Source organism: Berghia stephanieae, chromosome 13, assembly GCF_034508935.2.
Source record: "Berghia stephanieae isolate SIO BIC M18660-M18661 chromosome 13, UCSD_Bste_1.3, whole genome shotgun sequence".
Lineage (NCBI taxonomy): Eukaryota > Metazoa > Mollusca > Gastropoda > Nudibranchia > Aeolidiidae > Berghia > Berghia stephanieae.
The window spans coordinates 22,194,676-22,209,675 of record NC_088372.1 but is presented as its reverse complement, the minus strand read 5'-3'; the positions used below and the strand labels follow the sequence as shown (position 1 = coordinate 22,209,675).

Here is a 15,000-nt window from a genome sequence, read left to right as displayed (position 1 = left end):
TATATATATATATATATATATATATATATATATATATTGTTGTGTGTGTGTGTGTGGGTTTGTGTGTGTGACTGTTTTATAATAATAATAATAATAATAATAATAATAATAATAATAATAATAATAATAATAATAATAATAATAATAATAATAATAATAATACTTTATTGCATCCCAAAAAGGAAATTTTTTGTACAGACGTGTTATAATTTACACATAAGATAAAAATACAATGGAAATAGGATGTATATATATAAAAAAGGGAGCAGCTCTATAACCAGAGCTGCGCTTTATAATATGAATAATTTCAACACTGTAAAATAGTTAAAACTGTCACTATAAATTGAAAATTGAAAAGATTGCAAAACAAATAAATTAATAAATTAATATTTATATTTTTAAAAAGTAAAAATGAGAAATAATTATATAAAATGATTATTGCTTGTTGTTATAAAGCCATTCATAATAATTAATTACTAGGTTATCAGCTATTGTGTTTCCTTCTCACCACCTATATATAAATTCTGACAAATCGTCTCGTCGTTGTTGACCCATTTAAATCTCGTGTTGCCAGACTGTCACTTTGACCAACCAAACTAGTTTGGTAACGCTTCGACTTGACTTAGTTAAAACCCAAAAACGTATTATTTGTCATGCCACTTGTCTGGGGGTGTTCATGTGTAAATGATATATTTGAGTGATTTCAACGCAGCGGTTCCACAGGTGGTAGTTTTGGTAGAATGATCTGGTATGGTCCTTTTTTTTTCTATCGCTGTCTCAGATGAGTGTCTTGCGAGAGGGAGAGAGAGAGGAAGAACGAGATATATAGATAGCTGGATAAGATAGATGAATATATAAATGGATATATTGATAGATGGACGGATAGATTGATGAATAGGATAGAAAGACAGATATAGATAATTTCACCAGAAGTGTTAGCGTGTGGTAGAATCAGTTGTGATATCACTCACTGCATGTCATTTAATAATTTCCCTTGATCTCCTGTATCACCTGTAAGACTTAGCGTCAGTATACATGGAATGAAGTTAACGTCACTCGGGCTTTGTTATTGTTTTTTTTTTGCCATCCACGTTTATGAGTAATTCTCACTTAATTCTCGTATCCAGACTATAAGCGTTCAGGGTTACACATAGTTTTGTGTGTTGGTCCGTTATACTTCTGGATGGCAATGTTGGGAGCTTCTTAGCCAAGCGCATCCTATCTATACTGAAATCCTACTTTAACTACATTAAAATACATAATTGTAATGAAATGTAATTTATCTCTATTCTTTAGGAACCCTGTCCACTCTTTTCAAGTATACATATTATACTAGCCAAATTATTAAATCTCTTTTTGGCTTAATAAAAAGAATATATCTGGCAAGCCAATAGTGCCTATTTATTAATGTGACTGGCACAGTTATTGAAATAACAACAAGAACAACAACAACATAACGTATGGAAATTGTATATTATTATTATTAAGATCTGTCTTGTTGGTTTATTCAGCTGTTGGACTGTCTTCAAGTCCGATGTTAGAACTTGAATTGTCACAAAGATAAAGATCTGTCTTTTGATAGAATTTTCAACGTGTTCATAATAAAATATTTTCTTCTTGGGAACTACACATTTGATTTATCTGCTCATTCATTGTAATTATGGAACCATTTACACAACGTGCTCCAGTTTATGTGTAGTCTTAATCGCGTATTTTCAAGGTGTGTATTATAAGTGTTACAACATTCATTTAATGAGTAAAAACAATAGGTGGGGATCCTGACCTCCCATAGCGGGCAGGGGGGTACATACTGTGTCTTCTATCCCCTTATATCTGTTATCCAACATGCTTTCTGTCTTTGTCTTGGAATGAGATTACTTGTTTTTTTCCTGGCCCTCGTCGGAGTTCTGGCTGGGAGGGAAACAGTCAAATGCATAGTTATTGTTTTGAGAGATGATATTGTTTTCCTTGTAAATCATCTCTCTGTTATGTATTATTATATTTGTTATTTTTAATGTATAATGTAAGCATTTGAGTGTGTTCCTCTTTGTTGGATTTTGTACTTGTGTCCGGATGAGACTTATAAGTGATCTCAAACTAAATACATTGGTGGTATGCTCTTGGAATCTACATCTGATCCCTATTTGTTTCCAGTTCCCCTATGTCTTACTTTCTCTTGGGTGCTTTAATTGTAATTCTAGAACTTTTTGCTATCCCATTTTCTTCCTTTTTACTGGTGCTGATATAACCTAAATGTGTTGCAAGCACCGTAAAACTCTTAAATACATAAATACATAAAAACAATAGAATTAGATTTGAGTTTGAGTCTAACTATTGGAATACTTATAGGTGAGTTTGTGAATATTGACGAATAGTATGGATTTTGTATTTATGTTATACCCTAACAATTAGTTGCCTTGTTACACAGAAATCTGTGCCTTGTTATAACTACAGACAATCGAGGGAGAATGATTTTTTGGGATGGTTTTTTTTTTCTTCTTGTATTTTTATGTCTTGCTTTGTCTAGCACTGTTTCATACACGCTCTTTCAAATCTTTGTCGTAAAGTTTTATCAAATGCAAGGAACCAAAATGGAAGGCATCCGTAGTTTCACATGCACAGCACGTCTAAAGAGGGGATTTTTCTTATTACCCGCCCCCCTTCCCCCAACCCTAACTAAAGATACTATAGATAGTATGCGCTTGGCTAAGAAGCTCATAACATTGCCATCCGGAAGTATAATGGACCAACACACAAAACTGTGTATCCACGAACGTTTATAGTCAGATTGATACAGTTCAGTGAGCATTACTCATAAACGCGGATGGCAAAAAACAATAACAAAGACCTGAGTGACTTCATCTTCGAACTATCTATAGATAGAATGCGCTTGGCCAAGGAGTTCACAACATTGCCACCCGGAAGTATAACGGACCAACACACAAACTCTGTGTAACCATGAACTTTTATAGTCTGGTTAATACAGTTTAGTGAGTACAACCCACAAACGCGGATGGCAAAAACAATAACAAAGGCCTGAGTGACGTCATCTGCATTCTATCTATACCGGAGTGGTAAAGGACAACCGACTCAGCAAATTGTTTTTGAAATTAGACAAATCACACCACTCATAAAAATGAAACTTATCTTTGCAACTAATTGAAAGTCCGTATTTACTAAAAGGTTAAGCAATATATCTAATAAAAGTGCTGATAAACTACGGAAGTCCTCCCACCAAAATGTCCTATTTCATAGTACACGTATTTTAACTTTATATTCACGTTTTGGTATCGGTTTCATCCCTACGTGACGCCAGTTTGACGCGGTGAGTCACATATCATTTGACTGTGACTTCAATTTTCGGCATTGACCAGTTAACTACCGTAGTCTGGAAAAACACGTATTTAAAAATTTGGCCAGAAAACTCGTCCTTCGAATATCGATCGATTTAAATGACTTTGATCTTGGCAAAAACTCTCGAACCTGCGAGTTCTTTTAAGACCTTGGGAATTCCCAGGTTTGAGAGTTTTACCGAGATAAAGGTCTTTTAAATCGATTGATATTTGAAGGACGAGTATACTTATTTGCAGGTCAGATCACTGTTATTGAAATCGGCCCATTTATTGTTTCAATTTATATATACGTACTATAAAACCCAACATATCATCTGTTTTAACATTTTAAAGATAAGCCCATAATTATGATCCGTTATTAGACCTGTATATAATAATATGTGCACGTAAGTTAAAATGAATCGAAAAGAGCTTACCAACTATTATAATAATATGAATCAGAAATCTTTTGATAAAAAGATGTGTTCCAAGCGAAGTATATTGATTTGCAGGTCTGATCACCGACATTGTTTTGGGCTCATTGTTGAAATGGGAAATACTTTCAAACCAAAGTATAGTATTATCTATCCATTATAACAATTTTAAACAAGCCCACAATTACGATCGGTTATCAGACCTGCATGTATGTATGTACACGTAGGTTAAAACGAATCCAACCACCCCCCCCCCCCCCCCCCTAAAACAAAAAAACAAAAAACAAAAAAAAAAAAAAAAAAAAAAAACACACACACAAAAATAAAGGCCCCAAAAAACAAAACAAACAAACCAACCAAATATATGATGATTCAGAAATCTGCTGATAAGAAAATATATTGCACAAGTCATGACCGTCTAACCAGATCATTCCCGTACTCTGGAGAAACACGTATTTCAGAATTTGGCCAGAAAACTCGTCCTTCAAATAAAATACTATATCGATCGATTGAAATGAACCCTCGTCCTGGCAAAAACTCTCAAACCTACGGCTTTGCGAGGTCCCAGGTTTTGGAGTTTTGACCAAGATGAGGGTCATTAAAATCAAATCGATATATTATTTTATTTGAAGGACGAGTTTTCTGGCCAAATTCTTAAATACGTGTTTTTCCACAGGATTGCAGTTAACTGGTTATAGAATAATGAGTATCTCAATCGGAGCTATCATAAATAGTCTTATCTTGTGTGTATAAGTATAAACGTAATACAGTTGTTGTTTGCTATTCTTGTCATGCGACTATTTCAAGACAAGTGTTTTGCCATATCTTAGGTCACGGGACTGGGACACAAGTATTTTTTATAAGGTCATTCTTCTCCTCTTCTCCCCCCCCCCCCCCCCCCCCCCCCCCATACTCCTCCTTTTTTCTCATCCTCCACCACCTCTTCTACCGCCTCCTCACCCTCTTCACACTCCTTCTTCTTCTTCTTCTTCTTCTTCTTCTTCTTCTTCTTCTTCTTCTTCTTCTTCTTTTTCTTTTTCTTTTTCTTCTTCTTCTTCTTCTTCTTCTTCTTCTTCTTCTTCTTCTTCTTCTTCTTTCTTCTTCTTCTTCTTCTTCTTCTTCTTCTTTCTTCTTCTTCTTCTTCTTCTTCTTCTTCTTCTTCTTCTTCTTCTTCTTCTTCTTCTTCTTCTTCTTCTTCTTTCTTCTCTCTTCTTCTTCTTCTTCTTCTTCTTCCTTCTTCTCTTCTTCTTCTTCTTCTTCTTCTTCTTCTTCTTCTTCTTCTTCTTCTTCTTCTTCTTCTTCTTTCTTCTTCTCTTCTTCTCTCTTTCTTCTTCTTCTTCTTCTTCTTCTTCTTCTTCTTCTTCTTCTTCTTCTTCTCTTCTTCTTCTTCTTCTTCTTCTTCTTCTTCTTCTTCTTCTTCTTCTTCTTCTTCTTCTTCTTCTTCTTCTTCTTCTTCTTCTTTCTTCTTCTTCTTCTTCTTCTTCTTCTTCTTCTTCTTCTTCTTCTTCTTCTTCTTCTCTTCTTCTTCTTCTTCTTCTCTTCTTCTTCTTCTTCTTCTTCTTCTTCTTCTTCTTCTTCTTCTTCTTCTTCTTCTTCTTCTTCTTCTTCTTCTTCTTTCTTCTTCTTCTTCTTCTTCTTCTTCTTCTTCTTCTTCTTCTTCTTCTTCTTCTTCTTCTTCTTCTTCTTCTTCTTCTTCTTCTTCTTCTTCTTCTTCTTCTTCTTCTCTTCTTCTTCTTCTTCTCTTCTTCTTCTTCTTCTTCTTCTTCTTCTTCTTCTTCTTCTTCTTCTTTTCTTCTTCTTCTTCTCTCTTCTCTTCTTCTTCTTTTCTTCTTCTTCTTCTTCTCTTCTTCTTCTTCTTCTTCTTCTTCTTCTTCTTCTTCTTCTTCTTCTTCTTTCTTCTTCTTCTTCTTCTTCTTCTTCTTCTTCTTCTTCTTCTTCTTCTTCTTCTTCTTCTTCTTCTTCTTCTTCTTCTTCTTCTTCTTCTTCTTCTTCTTCTTCTTCTTCTTCTTCTTCTTCTTCTTCTTCTTCTTCTTCTTCTTCTTCTTCTTCTTCTTCTTCTTCTTCTTCTTCTTCTTCTTCTTCTTCTTCTTCTTCTTCTTCTTCTTCTTTCTTCTTCTTCTTCTTCTTCTTCTTCTTCTTCTCTTCTTCTTCTTCTTCTTCTTCTTCTTTCTTCTTCTTCTTCTTCTTCTTCTTCTTCTTTTCTTCTTCTTCTTCTTCTCTTCTTCTTCTTCTTCTTCTTCTCTTCTTCTTCTTCTCTTCTTCTTCTTCTTCTTCTCTTCTTCTTCTTCTTCTCTCTCTCTTACTTCTCTTCTCATTATTTTATATTATTTTATTATTATTATTTATTATTATATTATTATTATATTATTTATTTTATTATTAATATATATTATTATTATTATTATTATTGTTATTGTTTTTTGTTATTATTATTGTTATATTGTTTGTTCATTATAATTGTTATTGTTGTCATCGTTATTATTATTATTATTATTATTATTGTTGTTGTTGTTGTTATCATTATTATTATTGTCATTATTATTATTATCATCATCCTCATCATCATCATCATTTTTATCATCATCATCACTCTTACCTCTATTTCTCCAGGGGTTGATCAGCTAGGTCCCAAATCGTCAGGTGGGTTGTTACACCTGGCCGTCCTCGCAAGGAACGAGGAGTCTGTCCAGTACCTCATGGCGGCAAAGGTGTCGCCCAATACCAGAGATGCTACAGGTAAGACACCAGTCTCCCTTATCTATTCCTATAAATGGAACTGATCAATATTCAAGTTTTCGATCACATGATTTGTTGCTGTACAACGATTGGATATTTCGTATTTATTTTGTTTTGTTTTGTTTTTGTTTTCGTTTTTGTTTTTTGTTTTTTTGTTGTTGTTTTTTTTTTTTAAATTTTTGGTTGTGATTTTCAATTTTTAGGTTTATTATTATTATTATTATTATTATTATTATTATTATTATTATTATTATTATTATTATTATTATTATTATTATATTATTATTATTATTATTATTGCTATTATTATTATTGCTATTATTATTATTGCTATTATTATTATTGCTATTATTATTATTATTATTATTATTATTATTATTATTATTATTATTATTATTATTTTTATTATTATTATCATTATTATTATTATCATTATTATTATTATTATTATTATTATTATTATTATTATTATTATTATTATTATTATTATTATTATTATTATTATTATTATTATTATTATTATTATTATTATTATTATTATTATTATTATTATTATTATTATTATTAATTATTATCATTATTATTATTAGAGGGCAGGGAGGTACATGCTGTTTCTTCTATCCCCCCATTCCCGTTTTCCAATTGTTTCCTGTCGTTGTCTTGGAATGAGATTACTTAATTTTGTCCTGACCCTTGCCGAGGTTCCTTGGCTGGGAGGGAAACAGTCGAATGTATATTATAGTTTTGGGAGATGATATTTTTTTCCTTGTAAATCATCTCTCTGTTATGCATTGTATTATATTTAGTTTACATATTATATTATATGATTTACAAACATTTGAGTGTATTCCTCTTAGTTGGGACCTGTGCTTGTGTCTGGATGAGACTTTTATGTGATCTCAAACTAAGTACTTTGACTGTGTGCTCTTGGAATCTACATCTGTTCCCTATTTGAACCAATTCCCCTTTGTCTCACCTTTTCTTTTGTGCTTTAATTGTAATTCTAGAACTTTTTACTATCCCATTTTCTTCCTTTTTACTGGCGCTGATATAACCTTAATGTGTTGCAAGCGCCGTAAAACCCTTAAAAACAAAACAAAAACATATTATTGCTATTATTATTATTGCTATTATTATTATTATTATTATCATCATCATCATCGCTATCGTTATCATTATAGTTGTCGTTGTCATTGTTGTTGTTGTTTGTAATGTAACTAATGATTCCAACATATGAGGAGATCGCTTTTATTCATCCTGGGTGTTCATTATACCATTGTCTCTCCCCCCCCCCCCCCCTATATCTGTTTGCTTCCTGACTTAGTCTTGGAATGATGTTTCTTGCTTTTCTCCTGGCACTGACAACAGTCCTTTGCTGGGAGGAAAGCATTCAAATTAATGTAGAGATATAGTTTTTGGAGATGACATTTTTCTTTCCCTCTCTGTTAAGTACGATTTTTTGTTTTGAATAGACAATGACTTGTAAATATTTGTATTACTCTTAGTGGGATGTTGTGCTTTTGTCTGGATGAGACTTTTAGGCGATCTCAAAATATATACTCTCTGGTAATCTACATCTGTTCTCTATTTGAATAATTTCCCTCTGAGTGGGGTTCCCGACCTCCCAAAGTGGACAGGGAGGCACGTATTGTGTCTTCAATTCTCCTATGTCTGTTTTCCAATTGCTTTCTGTCTTTGTCTTGGAATGATATTACTTAGTTTTGTCCAGACCCTGGCCGGAGACTTTAGCTGGGAATGAAACAGTCGAATATATAGTTATAGTTTTGGGGGATTACATTTTTTTTCCTTGTATATTATCTGTTACTTACTGTTATTTTGTTTTATTCTTAATATAATATGATTTGTAGACATCTGAATGCATTCCTCTTAGTGGGATCTTGTGCTGGTTTCTGGGTGAAACTTTTAGGTGATCTCAAACTAAGTACGCTAATAGTGTGCTCTTGGAATCTACATCTGTTCCCTATTTGAACCATTTCGCCTCTGTCTTACTTTTTCCTCAAGTCCTTTTAATTGTACATTTAGAATGTTTTTACTATCCAATTTTCTTCCTTTTCACTGGCGCTGATATGACCTAAATGTGTTGCAAGCGCCGTAAAAGCCTTAAAAACATTCAAAAAGCAAACAATTTCCATTTGTCTTACTTTTTCTCTTTATTAATTGTTAATCTAAAACTATTTCACAACCCCATTTTCTTCCTATTTTCTGGCGCTACAATGATATTAAGTTGTAGCAAACGCCCTTACCCCCCCCCCCCCCCTCCTTACCACCCGTAGGAAAATCGTTAAGACCGAAGGGCTAGAGCTCAGGTGGTCGCTGGTTCGGATAAGTAAGTAAGTAAGTAGGAAAATCGTTACATTCGTAACGATGCAGCCAACATTTTTGTCATTCAAATTTCTTTGGTACATCATAATATTTGTACAAAAATGTTTGCTATAATATTATATAGGGCTAGTATATTAACACTGTGTTGCAGAGCTCGATTAGCACACTTAAAAAATAAATATAAAAACAACTTGACCTGCTATAATGCGCAATATCCACTTCCGTTCTCAAAGCACTTTAAACGGAGCCGCTAACCAACAGCAAGACTTAACTCACTCAACCCTAACACCGACTATATCCGTAGTTTACCCGGGTTACTTTTACCCCATGCCTATTTATTACATTTTCTGAGACAAATTATAGGCTTAGTATCAAAGCTAATGATTTTAGATTTTACATGTTAATGATAGTTGAATAAACCTATCTATGTACATGCTCATTTTAAATCCATTTTTTTCCAATTTTGAAAAGTAGCAAAAATATCTAGGACTGAGAGTTAATGTGTAGAACGAGACATGACAGAGACGACAACGCTGTTCACGAGCAGGTAGTCGTTTTACACCCAAGTACCGTGTGAGAATGTGAGTAAAGAGTCTTTTCCAAGGATTCAACTATGCGCCGAACGAGGCTCGAACCCAGGACCTTCTGATCCGAAAGCGAGCATCATACCACAAGACCACATAGCCGTACGAAGCGTCCACAAGTAATTGCTATTGTCCGTTTCACGCTACAGAAACCTGGGATAAACTCCGAACCCGTAGGCCAAGTGGCTCTGAATGACTGCTTTTATCAATATAATGTATAAACTTCACCCAAGCTTCAGGTTTTTTGGGGGGTTTTTTTGTGTGTGTTTTTTTTCAATTTTACATAACATCTTTTTGAGAAGATGGGTGACAATTTAAGGATCGTCTGTTTATCGGTATTTGTTGAGAAAACATTTTGACTAAATTGAATCCCCCCCCCCCCCCCCCCACCAAAAAAAGAAATGATAAAAACATCTAGAGCTTTCATAGTGGAAGATCCTCTGTACGTTCTCATAGTTACTTATAAGCACAAGTATTTTGTCATAGTGTCATCATACAATGGGAGACAACTGTTGTTATGTCCTCGTGTTCCCAGCCCCCCGTAGATTATGAGACAAGTTAAAGATTCGATACATCATCATGTGACACATTGGTTACCGTACTCTACAGTATTCCAGCGATACATGATATCCTATTTCATTTCTTGGTTGTGGAAATAGTTGTTGTTGTTTGTAATCCCGTTTCGTTAAGGCTATGATATTCAATGACTCATAAGATGTCGTCGCCTAGACATTCCACGAAGGAATATAGATGATTCATCAAACAAGATGGCTGATGTCAACAGGAATCACCCATGTTGTCCAAGTGAGCAAATTGAGGGTTAATAATCTTCCAAAGGAAAAAAACGAAAGTGCCGAAAGCGGGGCTCGAACCACTTCCCCCTCATATCGAGAGTGCTCGATGATGTTGGTTAGACCATATAAAAATAAACAAGGTCACCCACGTATTTTTTTTCCGATACAATTGTTTCTATGTCCTCCATTTCGTCAGTCGATATTTATCTCTAGAATTCTACGGATAAATGTTAACTGACAAAATGGAGGTCATAGAAACAATTGTATCGGCAAAAATACGTGAGTGACCTTTTATATATATATTATAATATATAATATATATAATCTTCGTTCCCCTCCCCCCCCCCCCCCAATCTCTCTTTCCTCCTCCTCCTCCTCCTCCTCCTCCTCCTCCTCCTCCTCCTCCTCCTCCTCCTCCTCTCTCTCTCAACCTCCACCTCTTCCCCCTATTTTACTCCTTTCCTTGTTGTTGTTGTCGTCTTCTTCTTCTTCTTCTTCTACTACTACTACTACTACTACTACTACTACTACTACTACTACTACTACTACTACTACTACTACATAGTCTAGTGGTATGACACTCGCCTTCCCAGAAGAAAGTCCAGGTTTGGGGCCCGGTTCTGGGCGTTGCATAGTTGAGTTCTTGGAAAAGGCTCTTTACTCACAATCTCTCACTGCACCCAGGTGTAAAATTAGTATCTGGCCGTCAACAGCGTCGTCTCTGTTGGAACAAAAATAATATATCGCCCAGCTGGCGTTATGTTTCGTTCTACATGTTAAATGTTGCTTTTGGCTGGGGACCTCTTGTAAAGCGCTTTGATCTTTCGTGGATATTGCTCAATATAAACACTAAGTTTTTGTTTAGCATAGTATTCATGTCGATCCATACGAACCGTTTTGGAACGATAAGTCACATATGAATAACCACTCTTTTCGGAAAGTATGTTTGGTCTAGCGTCACTTTGTAGTTTGACAGTCGTTGTCCATTTTAATTTGCGGTGTCGGGTTGTTTATTTTAATAAGCGAATCCCCCATCGCTTCTTCACCCCCTCGCCCATCCCAGTGTGACATACATCCATTGTTATGAATCTAAAAATAGATCAGATCCATTCAAACCGTGACCTTTCAACTTTAAATAATATAATGTTGTTGTTTTTTTGTGTGTTTTTTTTTATTATCCTGCCATGGTCTGACTGTCTTGAAACCAGAAACCGGGTTCCATGACTGTGAAAATGTATTGAAATGGGCCTTATGGATCTACAGAATTACTTCTATTTTTAAGAAAAGCTTATTTATTCATTCTCCCACACAACAGGTCTGACCGCCGATCAAGTATGTTTCAGTCCCCATCTCCGTAAACAGTTGTCGCCACGGTATATCCTTGGGAAAGATGTTTCCAGGGAGAGAGTTCTCCTGGTTCCCAGTATCCAGGACAAGGAGTCCATTTTCAAGCTGGCCACATCTCCAGAATCCTTTGTCGATCTACAGAAAAAGCTACAAGTGAGTGATTGATCGTAGCTATCGTTAACTTATAGCCTGGCACTGGCCAAAAGGTGACGTCAAAATGCCAGAAAACAAATCGTGAGTTGTATTCAATAGTTCAACCAATGGGACCACTTGTTTCCATGAGCACTACTAACATCTCACTAGGCGGTGCAAAAACCAAATAATGACGTCAAAATGCCAGTCATTTTGGGTTTCAGTTTCAGGCTATAACTTAACGATGGCTACGGATTGATACGGGGACTCTCACAACCCTTTATGTCATTTCCTTAATACGTTTTTTTGTTTAAAACATTTTTTTTTTACATTTTGATAACTCACTCACCACTCAATCCTCTCCGGACCTGCTGGCACTTGAGGCGATGCAAGGGATCTCCACCTGGTCCTGTCAGCATCAGCTATTCCATTACCGAGCTGTCTTTTTGCCGGTTGTTGCCTCCACATTTCCTTATAGTATCCAGAACTTCCTTGGTTTACCTTGTGCCTTTCTGCCAGTAGCTACTTTTCCCCTCTAGCACTGATTTTTGGAAGGTCATCACTTAAAATTCAGACCAACGGTAGAGAAACATATTGCACTTCTCATTGCATATTCTTTTACTACTATTTTGTCGGGCACTGTATTGTATTATAAATTCTTCTAGCACTGTTTTTAACGAGAGAAGTAAGTGGTAATGTGATCATAGGAACAACACAAACAGAACGTTTCGGTCTTGCTTTTTTTGTTGTGCTTATCTTTCAACACAATTGAGGTTATAGAAACCGCTGAACAAAACAGCAATCAACAAAAAGTACAAGTAAATCAAATCTACTAAGTCATAGCTAATAAAATAACAGACAAAGCAAGATTACAGAAAAAATAGCCTTCAAAATACAATCACAAACAAGAACAGATAGCTATAAAGAGAAGAGAAACACATCACATCGATCGTAACATGGAACATATAGTAATGATCAAGGTGATGCCCCATCCACACGAGGTCCTTGGCTTTCGTCAGATGACAAACAACAAAACACAAATATGTAAGGTTACAAAATTATATCACGCCTCCCTTCTCTTGAGCCTCTTGTTGCATCCACATCCAACACCCTCTCCAAACATTTACATTCTTTCTTGATTTGTCAAAATGTGATATTTTGTAACCTTCCATATTTGTGTTTGCCTCCTGACGAAGACCAAGGGCCAAAACGTTGTTTGTTTTGTGTTGTTCCCTTATAATGTATGAGTCATATTTACTCACTTTATCTTTCTCTCCATTTTATTGACTCATTTAGGCACCCCTAGTTTTGTTTTGTTTTGTTTTTAAACCATCATCTTCGTGATCATTTCAGACTTTTGACTTCAATGTTAATACAGAGTGTGATACCAATGGGGACTTTCTACTTCACATAGCCTGTTCTCAGGGTAAGATTTGCATGCTGTTTTAGTTGGGGGTTTTTTTGTTTTTGTTTTTTTCCCTTGTTTTTCTTTCTTTCTTTTTTTTTTACCTCTTTTTCACGCTTTCTTTCTTTTTCTTTTTTTTTTTTTTTAGTTTTTTAAAAGTTTTTTATAGTTTTTTTTTACTATAAGCAACTGCATCTTTTGATTTCATTTACACATATAATCTGCCAGGCTTCTGATCTATGACTGTAATTGAGTCCTTTTTAAAAAATCACCATAAGCATCTACATTTTTTGCTTTCAATAACAGAAACACTCTTCTAATCTGTGATTAAAATTGAATCGTTTTGGTGTGATTTTTTATCACCAAAAAAAGCAGCTACATCTTTTGTTTCCAATGACACTTCATATAAATGTATCCAAGCTTCTGATCAACGAATATGTCATAACGAGTTGTTTTTTTTTTCTTCTTTTTTCTAAACCAACCCCTTTGGGGCGGTAGGAAACAAATGCATTCATTGTGTTAATGCGTTGTTTACGTATTTTTGGTTATTGTCCATCCCAATTTTCAGGCTTGAGTCAACTTCCTCTCCTTATGGCGCTCATCAAGATCCAAGGGGCCGACATTGAGTTGTGTAACGTCCAAGGAATGACCGCGCTCATGATGGCTGCAGTTGAAGGAAACTGTGTTCTTTGTGATGTGAGTAAACTTCATTTCTGACATCGTCATCGTCATCATCATCATCATCCTTTTCTTCTTCTTCTTCTTCTTCTTCTTCTTCTTCTTCTTCTTCTTCTTCTTCTTCTTCTTCTTCTTCTTCTTCTTCTTCTTTTTTTTCTTCTACTATTTCGTCGTAGGATGCAAATGTTACGGCAATGCACCAAAGACCGTTACCCATTCCTATGATGGTTAATTTACCTGTTGTGACCGCGCTTTTATAGATATGTATGATATGGCAATACACTAACAAGGTGTGTTCATAAAAAAGATATTTTCCTTTAAAATCGTCTCTCTAGTGTGTACTTTAATATATTTTTAAAAAATGTCTTTTGTAGACAATCGAGTGTTATCTTTTCAATTGGGTTATGTGCCTGTGCCTGGATGAGACTTTAGGTGATATCAAACTAAGTACATTGATGGTGTGTTCTTGGAATCCATATCTGTCACTGTTTATACCAGTCCTCCTTGTCTTGTTTTTACTTGGGTGCTTTTAATTGTGAATCTGGAATTCAACTGACTCTCCCATTTTCTTACTTTTTACTGGCGCTGAAATGACCTAAATGTGTCGCAAGTGTCGTAAAATATTTAAAAACAAAACAAACAAATAAATAGATGTAGATAAATAAGTAATGCTCCATGCCAGTCTTGATTTTTAAATCTCTCCACAGGTTTTAATCTGCCTATTTGGTGCCAATCCTAACAAGCCTAATGCCCATCTTGAAATCTAAATCTATCTACAGGTTTTAATCTGCCTATTTGATTCCAATCCTGACAATGCCCATCTTGGTTTTTAAATCTCTCCACAGGTTTTAATCTGCCTATTTGGTGCCAATCCTAACAAGCCCAATTCCCTGTGTGGGAAGAGTGCCCTCCATTACGCTGTGGAAAGGAACCACAGGAAGACTGTTGAGTAAGCCTTGATGCGACGTTCAATCTCTCTATCAATAAAACGATTCTCTATCTCTCTCTCTCTCTCTCTCTCTCTCTCTCTCTCTCTCTCTCTCTCTCTCTCTCTCTCTCTCTCTCTCCCTCCCTCTCCCTCTCTCCCTCTTTCTTTCTCTCATTCTTTTTTTTTCTCTCCATCAACCAATCCATCTATCCATATATCTATCTAATCATCATGATACCCACCCATCAAAATTTGCATCTAAAACAAAAGACGTCCAAAATAGTCGA

The 15,000-nt window shown here is 35.1% G+C and overlaps 1 protein-coding gene across 3 annotated transcripts in view; it reads left to right on the top strand.

Moving 5' to 3' along the window:
- The window catches only part of LOC144959008 (uncharacterized), a 112,195-nt gene that overhangs the window by 76,425 nt on the left and 20,770 nt on the right, over positions 1-15,000 (top strand). For all 3 annotated transcript variants that reach the window (XM_078891335.1, XM_078891334.1, XM_078891336.1), the window contains 5 exons: positions 6,377-6,502; positions 11,539-11,723; positions 13,056-13,128; positions 13,676-13,803; positions 14,631-14,734. In XM_078891335.1, the coding sequence (XP_078747461.1) occupies positions 6,377-6,502; positions 11,539-11,723; positions 13,056-13,128; positions 13,676-13,803; positions 14,631-14,734 (616 nt within the window). The remainder of the gene's footprint in view (positions 1-6,376; positions 6,503-11,538; positions 11,724-13,055; positions 13,129-13,675; positions 13,804-14,630; positions 14,735-15,000) is intronic.